The 14,973-nt window shown below is 46.3% G+C and overlaps 1 protein-coding gene across 1 annotated transcript in view; it reads right to left on the bottom strand.

The window, feature by feature from the left end:
* LOC139051800 (nose resistant to fluoxetine protein 6-like) overlaps nucleotides 1-14,973 on the bottom strand; it is a 96,682-nt gene that overhangs the window by 8,063 nt on the left and 73,646 nt on the right. Inside the window, exons 13-14 of the mRNA XM_070528790.1 lie at nucleotides 11,997-12,186; nucleotides 6,336-6,478 (exon numbers count right to left, since the gene is read on the bottom strand). Of these exons, the coding sequence (XP_070384891.1) occupies nucleotides 6,336-6,478; nucleotides 11,997-12,186 (333 nt within the window). The remainder of the gene's footprint in view (nucleotides 1-6,335; nucleotides 6,479-11,996; nucleotides 12,187-14,973) is intronic.

Below are 14,973 nucleotides of genomic sequence, written 5' to 3' on the forward strand. Positions count from 1 at the left end.
AAAAAAATTTTTCGAAATGGAAGAGTAGGTGAGGTTAAGAATTAAAGTTGGCTGGTGGCCTAATGTGTTTTGTGTATTGGTTGATGATATGAGAGTTTCAGCTTTAAGTTACAGCTGTTAAAGATTCTAAGTTGCCGCGTGCCAAATTAATTCCTGTCGGGTGTAGGCAATTAAACTTGTGTAGGAGGTATGATTCCGTATACTTCCTTTCGCGAGGGGAACGGAAATTGTTTGTAGTATGTAGGGCCTTGCTTTGTCAAACATATGACCATGTTCGTTAAAGTGGCTGGCTACTGCTTTGGGTAAATTGTGTTTTGTGTCCGCGCGGTGACCATTGAGTCTTGTATTAATTTGTTGTCCAGTCTCACCTATGTATTGTTTGCTACAAGCGGCGCATTCTAGACAGTAGACTACGTTGCTTGATGTGCAGGTGAAAGCCGAAGTTACCTTGTGTGTGCAATTCGACGCTGTACTTTTTACTGTAGTAGTAGATTGAATGTGTTTGCATGTAGAGCACCTGGGGCGGCCACAGGGATTGGTTCCCAACTTCCTCTTTTTCTGTAGTTTGGCGTGCACAAGAACATCTTTAAAATTAGTGTTGCGTCTGTAGGCTACTCTGGGAGGGTCGGGAAAAATCTTCTTAAGTTTCTGGTTGCTGGTGAGAATTGGGTAGTATTTACTTAGGATGTTATTCACGTTTGGGAGTGCGTTTGAGAATTTAGTAGTAAGAAGAGGCGTTGTTGTTCTTGTGATCCTCGGGCGAGGCTTGAGGACCTCGGCTCGATCAAGTTTGGTTGCAGCGATGTAGGCTGTTTGAAGGTCACTGTTTGGGTGGTTCCTGTTTGATAGCGTTTCTTTAAGGTGATCGAGTCTATCTATGTAGTCTTGGTTTTCAACGCAAATGCGACGTAGTCGTGTGGCTTGGCCTTTAAAGACGCCTTGTTTGCAATGTCTGGGTTGGTGGCTGCTGTATTCTAGGTACTGTTGTTTGTCGAAAGGTTTCCTATACAGCGTTGTCTTTACTTCACCATTGTCAATGTATATTGTTGTGTCCACAACGTTTATGCGCTCAGTTGAGGACATTACCGCAAACTAGATAGCGATCCGACATTGTCCTACACAGGGACAATCACCAACAGGCTGAAATCACTTTTGGCTGATGAATTGATAACACCATCAGAATACAAATTTCTTAAACCAAGCAACAAAACTGCCGGGCGTTTTTACCTCCTTCCGAAAATTCATAAAATTCCATCTGCTGAACTATACACTGCTATTATCCCAGGCCCTCCGATAGTATCAAACAACAACACCCCGACAGAGACTATCTCCACATTCCTTAACCACTACCTTGGTGACTTGCCAAAAGCACTTCCGTCACTTGTACAAGATACGCCCCACCTGCTGAGAATTATAGAAGACATTAATACTAAAGGCACACTACCCCCAAACACAATACTCGCAACACTAGACGTCACGGCGCTGTACACCAACATTCCAATCTCTGATGGTTTATCTTCGATAAAACAAACGCTGTCTAAACACAATGCACAACACTCTACTGAAGTCTACCTGTCTCTCCTTGAATTAGTTCTAACACATAACTACTTCGAATTTGAAGAGAGTTACTACCTACAGATACATGGTACAAGCATGGGTACGCCTTTTGCACCAACCTACGCGAACATATTTATGGGGATTCTAGAAACAGATTTCCTATCGCGCTGCACTACCAAGCCCCACACATACCTACGATACATAGACGACATACTCATAATCTGGGGACATGGTCAAGACAGTCTAGATAAATATGTAGCCTTTCTAAATTCTGTTCACCCAACAATAAAATTCACATCAGAATCCTCAACTGAGCGCATAAACTTTCTGGACACAACTATATACATTGACAATGGTGAACTAAAGACAACGCTGTATAGGAAACCTTTCGACAAACAACAGTACCTAGAATACACCAGCCACCATCCCAGACATTACAAACAAGGCATCTTTAACCCATTAAAGACCAGCGTGACCATATGGTCACGTTAGTCTTCACAGTGGATTTCAATTAATTAGGATTAACAAAGCGGCACCAAAATCGCCTTTGACGTGCCATTTGACAGATTAGAGTTTTCTTTATGGATACCAAATGGCAGCTGCTGTCAGTCGTTTTGTAGGAGCCCCTCGCAAAGGCGGGAATAAGTGTTGCTCTGCGAGTAGCGTTGCCATGCATCGCTGCAAGGGGTCAGTGTTTTTATTTCTCGCTAATTGTTTAAGCAACAGTCAGATATCCTTACATCCGTACTGCCCTTTGAATATGTGACCTTCCATGAGCATTTGTGAAAGAATAATGATTGATTTATCCATGAACGAATGTGTTATCTTGCGCGTTGCCATATGGTCACGCTGGGCCTTTAGGTTACCGAACTTTATATTTCTTTAACTGCATTCTCATCTCTCGCCCGTCTGCTGCCTCGTTCTCGCAGTGGTTATTTTTATTTTAACGTCTGAATAGGTTGATGTTGGAAAAAATAGCGAAGATAGTCGTAGAGGAAGACGACGTCGTGTCAGTGATTTATACCGAGCCGCCACAGGCTAGCACCTATTCGGAAGAAGACTCGGTCGAAGAAGACTCAGGTGGGCTCATTGACAATCTAAGCAGGTGGCAGCTATGAGCCGGCGCTGAAATGCGGAAAGCCTATCCGCTTCGGGTATAAAGTATGGTGCCTAAATGCCAAGAACAGATAACTTGCAAACTTCAAAGTGTATCAAGGCAAGCAGGGGAGATCCCAGAACATCTGAAAAACATGAAAAGGACTTCGGAAGAGCAGCGGCGCTACTTCATCAAATGGTGGAAGAACCCGCCGCAGAGACGCATGACCTTCCTTTCCTTTTCTATTTTGATAATTTAATCACAAGCATGAAGCTACTCAGGCATCTCAAGGCACAGGGCTATGAAGGCATGGGCAGAGTGGAGCAGAACCGTGTTCCCAAAGAATGCCCTATCGCTTGACCAGAATTCGTCAAGTGCCAACCTCGCGGGCACGAAGATCCCGTGCTGAGCCACAGTTCGATAATTGCTGTCCGCTGTATGGACGATTCTGTAGTAACTATAGTAAGCACTATTCACGGCGTGAGCCAATGTCATCTGCAGACAGGTACTCTCGTGTTGAGATGAAGCGAATCAAGGTGGCCCGTCCAAACACTGTTGCTCAGTACAAGTTTTATAGGAGGTACGGACCAGATGGATGCAAATGTAGGCGCCTATAGGATTGCAATCCGTGGCAAAAAGTGTTGGTGGCAGATTTTCACTTGACTTTGTAATGTATCTATCAGCAACGCTTGGGCGCTAATTCGTAGCACAGGGTTCAACGTCACGCAGGTGGAATTCCGCGGGCAAATTGCACAAAGCTACCTGATGCAGCGGGACAATAAGCCTTGCGGACCTGGTCAACGCAGAAACCCAAAGACTGGTGATGTCCTGAATGGTACGCGGTATGACCAAGTGACCCACTTTGTTGCAACAATACCTAATGGCAAGAGGTGGAGGTGTGCATGAGATAATTGCAACAGGGCGGTGCACACACAATGCACAAAGTATGACGTCGGCATGTGTATTCCATGATTTAAACCATATCACACTAAATAAGTGCTCGACTATTCACTATGTATGTTTTTTGTGATGTTTCATGGCTTGAAATAAATGTTTTTAACTTTGCGTATTTTTCTGTAACGTAAGGGCCCAGTGTGACCATATGGTCACGGGCTATATTTCAAAAACTAATTAGGCAAGAGTAATAAATTCTTGCATGTGAATTATCAGTATAAAGATAAGCTAATATATTAGATTTATTTCAAGATAGCAAGAAAAAAAGAAACCGGCCCCTAATGGGTTAAAGGCCAAGCCACACGATTACGTCGCATTTGCGTTGAAAACCAAGACTACATAGATAGACTCGATCACCTTAAAGAAACGCTATCAAACAGGAACCACCCAAACAGTGACCTTCAAACAGCCTACATCGCTGCAACCAAACTTGATCGAGCCGAGGTCCTCATGCCCCGCCCGAGGAACACAAGAACAACAACGCCTCTTCTTACTACTAAATTCTCAAACCCACTCCCAAACGTGAATAACATCCTAAGTAAATACTACCCAATTCTCACCAGCAACCAGAAACTGAAGAAGATTTTTCCCGACCCTCCCAGAGTAGCCTACAAACGCAACACTAATTTTAAAGATGTCCTTGTGCACGCCAAACAAAAGAAAAAGAGGAAGTTGGGAACCAATCCCTGTGGCCGCCCCAGGTGCTCTACATGCAAACACATTCAATCTACTACCACAGTAAAAAGTACAGCATCGAATTACACACACAAGGTAACTTCGGCTTTCACCTGCACATCAAGCAACGTAGTCTACTGTCTAGAATGCGCCGCTTGTAGCAAACAATACATAGGTGAGACTGGACAACAAATTAATACAAGACTCAATGGTCACCGCGCGGACACAAAACACAATTTACCCAGAACAGTAGCCAGCCACTTTAACGAACATGGTCATATGTTTGACAAAGCAAGGCTCTACATACTACAAACAATTTCCGTTCCCCTCGCCAAAGGAAGTATACGGAATCATACCTCCTACACAAGTTTAATTGCCTACACCCGACAGGAATTAATTTGGCACGCGGCCACTTAGAATCTTTAACAGCTGTAACTTAAAGCTGAAACTCTCATATCATCAACCAATACACAAAACACATTAGGCCACCAGCCAACTTTAATTCTTAACCTCACCTACTCTTCCATTTCGAAAAATTTGTTTTCCTGCCTACTACTCAATTTAATGTCCTCTTTCAGGTTTTTACGTCTATACCAACTGTACGATCCCCTTCTTCCATGTACACTTGCCCCCGCCCGCTTCTGCGCGCGTCACCCTCCTCTTTGTTATACCTGCTTCGGGCCCCCCCCTCCCCCTCTCCCTTCCCTTCCTCCCCCCTTTTTTTTATCTATTTTTTTTTCTTGAAACAACTTCGGCAGCACGTTCCGAAGTCAGTATGCCTTTTCCGGCGCCTCAACCCAGAGTATCCCCATTTCTGGATACCACCGTAACGACACCTATGTTGAGCGCGTGGGGCAGTGCCCCTTGAAAAACCATGCCGCTGCCTTTCAGTCACCCCATACATTGCACCGCAGACTCCTCATCGCCATCTTAACAATTTCAACATTACTCGACCTATTGCTACTCTGCTACTCAAGTCGCTTTCAACTCATGTTTTTTTTTTGTGTGTGTGTGTGTGTGTGTCTGGGTTTTCTCTTTTTTCTTGTCTTTTGTGTTACTCGCGTACTGACCGCTTTACCAGCCGTTCTAATGCCTCAAAAACATGCCGCCAACGACTCCCCTTGAATACCTCTCCTAACCTTTCGCATCTCCAACACGCTCCCAAGCCCCCGTATTTCTTAAAACTTTCACTCTCCCCCCCCCCCCTCTTTTTTTTGTCTGTTTTGGTGCCACCCTGGCTTCCCCCACCCTCTTTTTTCCCTTTTTTTCCTTTTTTTCTGCTTCTATTTCTTTCCTTTTCTCCCCGCGCTCTCACGCTCTTGTCCCCTCGTCTTGAGAATGGAGCTCACAGACGTCGTACGACAGCGCTTGTTTCCTCTGGTAATCTCTCTCTTTAAAACCAGCCGCCAGCGACAACACCCGCACGTGACGTCACTGCACTAAACCTTTAAAACTAACACGCCGAGGATGACGAGGCCGCCTTTGAAGAAGATAGGTCCTCCTATCGAAACGTTGGCCAGCCTGTCTAAGGCACCTTATCCCTGTTTACAAACTCTGCCCATTAGTAGGCCATTTACAAGAGTGAAAATTGGTCATTGCAGGTTCTGTTTGGCACAAATGGCCCGAAGACTAAGCAGAATATCGATCAGCGCTTCGCGTTATAGTCGCTTTCAACCGTATTCGCCGTGCTCGGTGTTGGGCCGCACACGAATACGTTAGGCAGCTTCCTAAATACCGGGGGCTCCTGCTCACATAGGCTGCATGCATCTTGGCTGGGATATTACTGACTATATTCCACTCCTATTCTTTATTGCTCTTCATCAGTGGCCTGAGCAGCACTCACCCTACCATAATGTAGGCGGAGTGCCGCTCAGACCGCTGATGAAGAGCCAAAAAAGGAATACAAGTAAAATAGTATCGTTACGTTATTTGGGCCCTCGTTTTGTTAACCATTGATTCTGCTCGTAAATTGCGTGTTCTTTCGGCTCTGCAGTTTCCTTCTAGCGCCGAAGTGTCTGCAATCCGTCTACGCCATGATATGATGCATGCTCACCACTCCGAGGAAAGAGTAGTAGACCCTCTCCCTGGTAAGTGCGTATCCAGTGATCAGGAGCGGCATGTGCACCAGGTAGACGCCGAAAGAGAGCCGGCTCAGGGGGACGAAGGGACGCCAGGACAGGAAACAGCCTAGGAATCCTGCGTAAGAAACATTTTTTTTAAGCTTAGTGGTGCCAGATGCAATTGCTGAATGGCGCGAAAAATCACTACATTCAGCGTACCTCCACTTTCACAGTTAGCCTGCTGCACTGCTGTTATGTTTTCAGTGTTTCTTTAAAACTTGTAGGCAGTGACCCCTGCGGTGAGATGTAGTTTGGCCCTTTAGGCTGCGCGCTTTGATGCAGGTGCCTCACCCGGCCTTATTTTGCTTACTGCTTGGCTTAAACATGTGTATATTTGATAACATTCCAAGCTCTTGCGTCGCAATGGTTGTTTTTCGCTCAATAGTGTTTCATTGTCATCACGCACCGTTCTGGATTAACTGATTATGGTGGTGGCGCAGGCGAAGCGGTGTTTGCAGGCCGATACTAACGAACGAAACAAAATAGGACCCCTATTCACCGAAAGCACATGCGATGGATCTGCTTGTAAGAGCATATTCCCAACAATCCTGAAGTTGGATATATTATTAGCGAAGGAGAGTGGCAAATGGCCAAGACGACGTACGAATCTTTGTCGTTTCACCTGACAAGAGGAGTGGGATCATCACAATATTTCTACCACTGACATCTTACGGCTCGCCCATCTCACCACATCCCCATAAGTCCAGGAACAAATTCACAGATGCTTTATTGTTCAGAACAACTTTTTGTGATTGGCCTGAGCGCCTCCTAATATTATGTTCGCTGTCAGGCCTGTTGTCAACTGCCCTAGCATACAAAGCAAAATTCTTTGTGAGGGCCTGTATTCACAACAACAACAACAAAAAGTACTTACGCTTGAACTGTTCTTGAAAGAAATACTGCCAATCCTTTTTGTGTACAGTGGTGAGCAGCCTTGTCTAGAGCGCGGTGATGGTGCTCTGCGGAGCAAGTCAGCGCCACCTAACGTTACGCTCTGGGTTTGAGCTATGCGTCTCGTGCGCATGCGCGGCCAAAATAAAGCGTTGCCTGCTCGTGGGTTCTCGGCCTCAGTGCTTGCGCTTCAGTCCGCCAGGGCCGCGCTGAATGATATGTAACAGCGGCCGGGAAACCAACGCGTTTCGCGCGAATCACGGGGCGGCTAGGCAACCATGTGCAAGTGATATCGAGTGATCGCGCGTTTCTGAAGCACGTTCAAGTGATAGCGGGAGATCGCGCGTTTCAGGCGCAGACCAGGCTAAGAGTGCGATAATTGGGCCTATATGGTTGTTTGGTGGCTATTTTCGTCGCCTATTTTCCTCGGCTGTCGCCCTTAGCTAAATACGCAGTGCAGATACACGCCGAAAGACATTATGGCCGCGGCGAGTGGTGCCTGTGCAGAAATGCGCGGTGATCTGCTACCACTCGCGCTTGCTTGCCTGGCCGCCTCGTTACACTCGTGAAACACGGCGGTATGGCGACGCCCTCGCCGCCGTCACAGCGTCACAATTTCAGGCAGCGCGTTCCTGGCGGCACGGAACGAACTCTCACGGCGGTGGCTGGACAAGGAAGCGATGAGCAGGCATGCCTCTGTTTCTGCCGCGCATGCGCGCGGGACGCTTAACTCAAACCCAGAGCGCAACGTTAGGTGGCGCTGACTTGCTCCGCAGAGCACCGTCGGCGCACTCTAGACAAGGCTGCTCACCACTGTACATGTTATTAGCGAAGGCGAATAGCACCCATGAACCAAAAGCTTTGTATATGTGGCCCCATGGTGAGGGATGGCAAGAGCTTGTTCGTGAGAACTCCATCATTGGCTGACCACTTTCGCCTAGGTTATGCTCGCTAACACGCTTCCTATTATACTGACTTGTATGAAATGTTTTGTGAATGCCACCCAAGGGCCCATGTTTGCACGCCAGAGTAGTTTCAACGAACAGATGCTAGTCGCTAGAGGTAGCGATCGTATATTCAATGAAGGCGACTGGCCGGTGTCGTTTTTCTTTACAAAAGTCTTGGCGGATCCGACTCTCTAGCCGCATTCGCTATCTAATTTGCCCGCTATATTTACTCATGATAATAATTGCCGGTCAATCATGGCACCGAACATTAAATTAGCCCTGTCAGCAGGAAAATTACGAACGAGTCCTAATGAATGCAAATATTTGTGACTTCAACACCTGCGCATACTGTGCATGAAATTGACGATATAGCTGCTTCCAGCGTGCAATATAAGTGGACGACTCAGCCTTTCCTTCTCCCTTCGTTGCTTTCACCTCCGGCATAAGCTTGCGAACACGAATGTATCCGGATTTGCGACGCTGTTTGTTGAGTTTAGTTTAAGTTTATTCTTCACGCATGATAACATCTGTTAGATACAAAAATATGCAGACGAAGGTCCCAAAGTCAGATGTCAAATGACTACTGAAATGTAACTCTTATTACATGTCTATAGTTTGTTGAAGTAAGGTAGAAAGATGAACGAGTTGGAAAGGATGCATAATTATTACTCAGCGCGAAAACAAAGGAAGACACAGAGTTAGAACAGCGCTCATCCTGAGCCCTAACTCTGGGTGTTCCGTTGTATTCGCGCTGATCAATGCCGTATTTATTCGAATCTAGGCCGATAGTATCCTTTAAATATTCATATACCAAACTCCGGCATCGGATTAGGTCTGAGTATTCTTAAAAACTCGCCAGTTAGTAATTGATATTGATAAATATTGCGCACAGATAGCATGATCTAGAAAAGTCAGTACTGCAGCTGCTACTAGCCGCGCCAGTAGCCAACTGAAGTACACAGGCGACGTCGCCATTTTGGTCTGTGTCGTATCGTCGTGTGGTGTGGCGTTATCATAATGGCACCAAACCGGCAACGCCACTATGCTGCCACTCTTAAGCAAAAAGTTGTGCTAGCCGCAGAGGCATCATTAAACGATCAAGTTGGGTGGGACTTCGGCATCGATGAGAAAAATGTCCGTCGTTGGAGGGAGCAACAGAAGACACTTTTTGCGTGCGCCGGCCATGAGATGACCGCAATAAGGAAGACAGCAACGTAGAATGAGCTCGGCATGTTCATATTCAATAAATACTATTTTCATTTTCTGAGGTCTGTCCTTGCTTTTTTCTTTTTTTGTTCGGCCTACATTCGAGGTAACATTTTTTTTCCGGCTTCGGACTTCGAAGAGTCTGCTTAGAATCGGGGCCAGCCTAGATTCGAGTAAATGCGGTAAGTATGCAGCCTATTGAAAGCGACAAACAATGCTAGGACTTGGATACTCTACACAATTTTATGCGTGACAGCTTAAGCAACAGGCACGCCACAGAATATGCAATACTCAAATATTTATTTCGTATCTTTTCTAAGTTTCCCATCATGGCCAGACTTAGGTAGCACTCTTCCTGCGGATGCTATTGCTATATTCGGCCTCATTACTGTTATATTCAGCCTCATTGTGCTCGCAGGTCCTGTCTCAGAAAATCTGTGCTGTGTTGTGGTAGCTGAGGGGGGGGGGCTAAGCTGATGCTCGTAAGCAATCGGCCACACTAATCAAGTACAGATCGTGTATGGTATATAATTAATTTTAGCTTTCACTACTTTGCAAAAGTTCGAGTGAGTTTTGGGAACGAATTCACAAGTTAGTAGTGCCCTTTGCCTGCCGAATTCGGTAATCTCATGTCCAGCATCAGCATTGGCTAGTATTTGCTGTTACCAACAACCCTAGAAAATTAAGAAAAAATTTCTGAAAATTATTGTTGTTTATTGATCTGTTCTGCCTTCGAAAATTTCTCAGCAATGCTTAGATACCCATCAGCTACCTGCAGATTGGAAGGTCGGGAAGGTGGTCCCACTTCATAAGTCCAGTAGCAAACATTCGCCCCTCAACTACCGCCCCATTTCCCTCACCAGTATTCCTTGCAATTTTCTTGAAGACATTTTGTACTCACATATAGCAAAGCACTTAGACAATAATTCATTTTTCACAAAAGCACAACATGGTTTCCGAAAGAATATGTCTCGTGCAACTCAACTTCTTTCTTTTACTCACAGCCTTCATCTTATTCTCAACAAAGGTTCATTCGCAGACTGTCTTTCTTTGATTTCGCCAAGGCCTTCGAAAAAGTGTTTCATAAATTGCTTCTATTTAAAATTAAAAATACTTAATCTTCATCCTAACCTGTTTGCATGGCTTGAGCAGTTTCTCCTTAATCGGTCGCAGTATGTTGAGTCAAACAATCATATGTCCCCATCTAATCCTGTAGACTCTGGTGCGCCCCAAGGATCAGTTATAGGCCCTCTTCTTTTTTTATTTACATTAACGATTTACCCAATGAAGTTTGTTCTAGTATTTACCTTTTTGTAGATGACTGTGTTATCGTCCGTGAAATCTTGGACAAATCTGATAACAAATTCTTACTAGACGATATAAACGCTATCTCTAACTGGTGTGACGTATGGTTAATGCAACTTAACGTAACTGAATCTAAAGGTATGCGTGTAACTCGCAGCAATATTTCTCCGCCGAACTATTACCTTAGTGATACTCCCCTAGAGGTCGTAACCTCCTATAAATAGCTAGGCGTCCACATAACCTCGCCACTTCACTGGTCGCTGCACATCGACAACTTAATTTACAATACTAATCGCATGCTAGGTTATCTTTCCCGAAATTTTTCTTCTGCTCCTACATCATTAAAATTAATCCTATACAAAACGCCTATTAGGACTAAAATGGAGTACGCCTTATCCATCTCGGACCCGCACCTCGAAACCCTTATTCAATCAATTTATTAATCCAAAACAATGCCGCGCGTTTTAATTCATAGCAATTAGAGCCGCACATCAAGCGTAACTGCCGTGAACTCTTTGCGGCTTGCTCCTCTCTCAGCCCGGCGTAAGTGCGTTGGCCTTGCTTTATTTCATAAACTAAATTTCCACAATTCCTACCTACGCGATAATCTTATATCACCTCCTACCTACATTTCCTCTCGCATTGATCATAGCCATAAGGTTCGAATCGTTCAGTGCCGCACCAGAACCTGTAACGAATCATTTATTCCCAGGACCTCTCAGGAATGGAACCACCTTCCCGGCGCAGTTGTCGCAATCAAGGACAACCCAAAATTTCGTTCGGCCTTATCAGACATCATCACTCCCGGAACAATAACCTAATCCATTTTGCTGTTATAACTAAACATATCTTGCTGCTTCCTTATTTACTTGTGGATGTTTTATTACCCACTCCCCTCTGTAATACTTCGGTATTGAGGGTACAATAAAATGAAAATAAAAAATACATAAGAACATTTTGTGAACAAGCTCCTCAACTAGCCAATGCCATCTGTAGCTGCGACAGCGCTGCGTGGTTGTTTTTCTTTTTCTTCTTCTTTTCTGTCGGGATGTATAGATTGCCAGCACAATGCAGCTGCCGCATTCCTTTTCTTCTCCGGTGCCTGTGTGTAGCTAATAAATCGGCGATCGTTGCAATCAATCTATAGAACAGAGCCTCTTTGTAGCGTTCCCAACCTACAGCCAAGTACAGGCCAGTGGGATCGGGTGATTTAGGCACTATTACATTGATGCCTGAGCAGTGTACCTGCTTTCCGGTTGGCGCATGCAAACACCAGGCATGCCAGGAAGCTTGACCAGAGAAGGCGGTCGACGAAGGAGAAGACCACGTCGATCCAGTCCCCCGTAGAGGTGAAGCCGCCGTTCCAGTGGTGGCGCGACAGGATGCACACCGCGCCGCAGGTCAAGCACACCGCCCACATGACTGCTTGCTTAACCTGCAAAGCGCTTGCGCGTGCCAGAGGTTTCATATATGGCCTCAAAATACACACGCAGTTCGTTAAGGTGACCAAAACCAAAGCTCCGTATAGATGAGACGTTCTGCAAAAGGCTCGACAGTTGACATCCCTGGCAATATGGTCATGAGCGCAATTTCAAAAGTTACATTGGGGTTTGCCTAACCACAACCTTCGTGATCTACTGCTAAAAGAGCCCTCACCAGACCCCATGGCAAAATTTAGTTATCCGCTGAAAGTTGTTACGTGTCTTTCTATTTATATTGGTTGAGAGTTAGCGCTCGTCCTGTCTTCTCCAAGTCTGTGTGTCACTTCGCGCTACAATTCAAGACCATGTTACCGTACCAACTTGCCCAACTTTCTATCATTTTGTTCCGTGTCCTTTAGGGAGCGTTCGGTCGCAAATTTTTTTCAAATTGGCTCAATAATAGCCGGGACGGAAATATTTCAGTGCCGCGAACGCGTGATTTCAGGAGGTGAGTTCCACTGCATGGCGAGACAGTCTCTCCACTCGCCCCCTTTAACCTCCACAAGCAAAATTGCTTCCCAGCGTTCTCCTATACCGGACCTCGAGGATCGCGTGATGTATAAGTCACGGACCCCGCCTTTTTTTTCCTCTCTTTCTTTCTTTCTTTCTTTCTTTCTTTTGGAGGGGGGGGGGCGCTGCGCACAAGCTGTTGTGAAGGGAAGCAGTCCAAAAACTGGAAGGAAATTGGACAGCCAAGTTCGAGGAGCTGAAAGCAGACCTGAAGGAGGAGCGGGAGAGGCGGTTAGCTTTGCAGGCGAAAGTCGCCGAGTTGGTCAAGGTGGAAGCGGTGCAGGCCGCGCAATTAGTAAGAACCGTGGCCGAGCTTGGAGAAGAGAAGGAAAGGAGAGCAGAACTGCATAGGCGTCTCGATGCGCTTGAGACGCGCGCAGCGGAGAATGATGGGTCGGGACACCAAGCCGGGGGCAAAAGCACAGAAAGTAAGGTAGACCCTACATGCGAAGTCGGGGGCAGGGTGGAAGGGCAAGCGGTAGTCAGCTCGCCGCCGGTGAATCGGCGTAGTTATAGCGAAGCAGCGCAACACGCCCCGCGGGAGGCGACGCTGCAGCCACAGGAAGCCGGGAAGCAGGGAGAGGTAGCAGAGAGTGAAAGGGTGATTATCACTGGCGACTCAAGCATGGCTGGGTGCTCAAAAGCAATTGTGGAGAGGGTGAAAGGCGACAAAAGAGTGGCGGTAGGGACATTTCCAGGGCAGACACTGGGTTCTGTCATGGAGCGAGCAAAAGAAAAGCTCACGGAAAATGCCCACGTGCGCAACCTTGTCGTAGTAGCAGGTGGGCTAAATGACGTCCTGAACAGGAAAGGGCCAGGACTAGCCCAGCGCTTGGCGAAGGGGGTGGACGACTTGCGCGAGCTATCCCCTCAGGTGCAGATCGTGGTGTGCACGGTGCCGGAGGTGCCTGTGCGTGACAGTCACGTACAAAGAGCCGTAATGACTGCCAATGAGGCAATATGGAAAATGAGCCGAGAGAAAGGCTTCGAGGTTGTCGAAGTAAACAGGGAAGTGAGAAGTTGTGGTGGTTTTAAACGAGATGGGATCCACTTCAATTACAGGCTAGCACGAGAAGTGGGCTGCCGACTTGGGGGTCGCGCTGTTGCTTTTTTAGGGGGCCCGCGGGCGCTCGGGAGGTCAGAGTAGGTAGTAATAAAGCAGGTCCCCTAGGGGAACAGCAGAAGAGCATCGCCGTCGATAAGAGAAAAAGGAGGAAAGCAAGATCAAGAGCTCGCCATGCAATAGGCTACATAAACATGCAGGGCGGCAGAAGAAAGGAAAAGTGGGCAGAGATTGAGGAGCAGTTACATAGAGAACAAATAGGGGTGTATGCGGTTACAGAAACGCACCTTAGAGACTCAGAAGAGCCGCCAGTTATTGAGAATTATGTATGGGAAGGGTGCAACAGAACTAAGTCGGAAAGAAAGGGAGGGGGAGTCGGAATGCTCATCCATCAGGGAGCCAAATGGAAAAGAGTAAATTCACAATGTCAAGAGCATCTTTGGTTATCAGGTACAATGAGTGGGAAAGAAACTTGGCTTGGAGTTACGTATTTGTGGACCGGAATAAATTGCACAGAGAAGAATAAAGAGTTAGTGGAATGCATAGGCGCTGATATTAGGGGTTTCGGGAATGGTGCTGAGATAGTCCTATTAGGTGACATGAATGCCCACATACAGGATTTAGATGGCTATACCGACAATAACGGGAAGTCAATGCTAGACCTTTGCGAGCAACATAACCTCGTGATCATGAATACAGGGCCTAAGTGTGAAGGACAGATCACGTGGGAAGTGGGAAACCGGCAATCGACCATTGATTACTGTCTGATGACAGAAGGAATTCATGATAAGTTGAGAGAAATGGTCATCGATGAGGAAGGGTTTAGCAGCATAGGCAGTGACCATAAACGCATCATTTTGAAAATGGGATATGTAGTTGGGAAAGAGAGCAGCGAAAGCAAAATGGCCAGCCCAAATTTGAACGCTGAACAAATAGCAAATATAGTCACTAGAGTGGAGGAAGAAATTGGCAAGTCGCCAAGTAAGGGGTGGGAATATGGTGAGCTTCTAAGTGTAGTAACGACAGAAATACGGAAAGAGAAACAACACGTTCATTGGAAAGGAAAAAAGAAACCGAAAAGCTGGTGGAACAAGGAGATACGAGAAGCGATCGCCGAAAGACAGAAAGCATCTCGAGAGCACAGGCAGGCAAAGAAGGCGCAGTTGCC

Source organism: Dermacentor albipictus, unplaced genomic scaffold (assembly GCF_038994185.2).
Source record: "Dermacentor albipictus isolate Rhodes 1998 colony unplaced genomic scaffold, USDA_Dalb.pri_finalv2 scaffold_14, whole genome shotgun sequence".
Taxonomy (NCBI): domain Eukaryota; kingdom Metazoa; phylum Arthropoda; class Arachnida; order Ixodida; family Ixodidae; genus Dermacentor; species Dermacentor albipictus.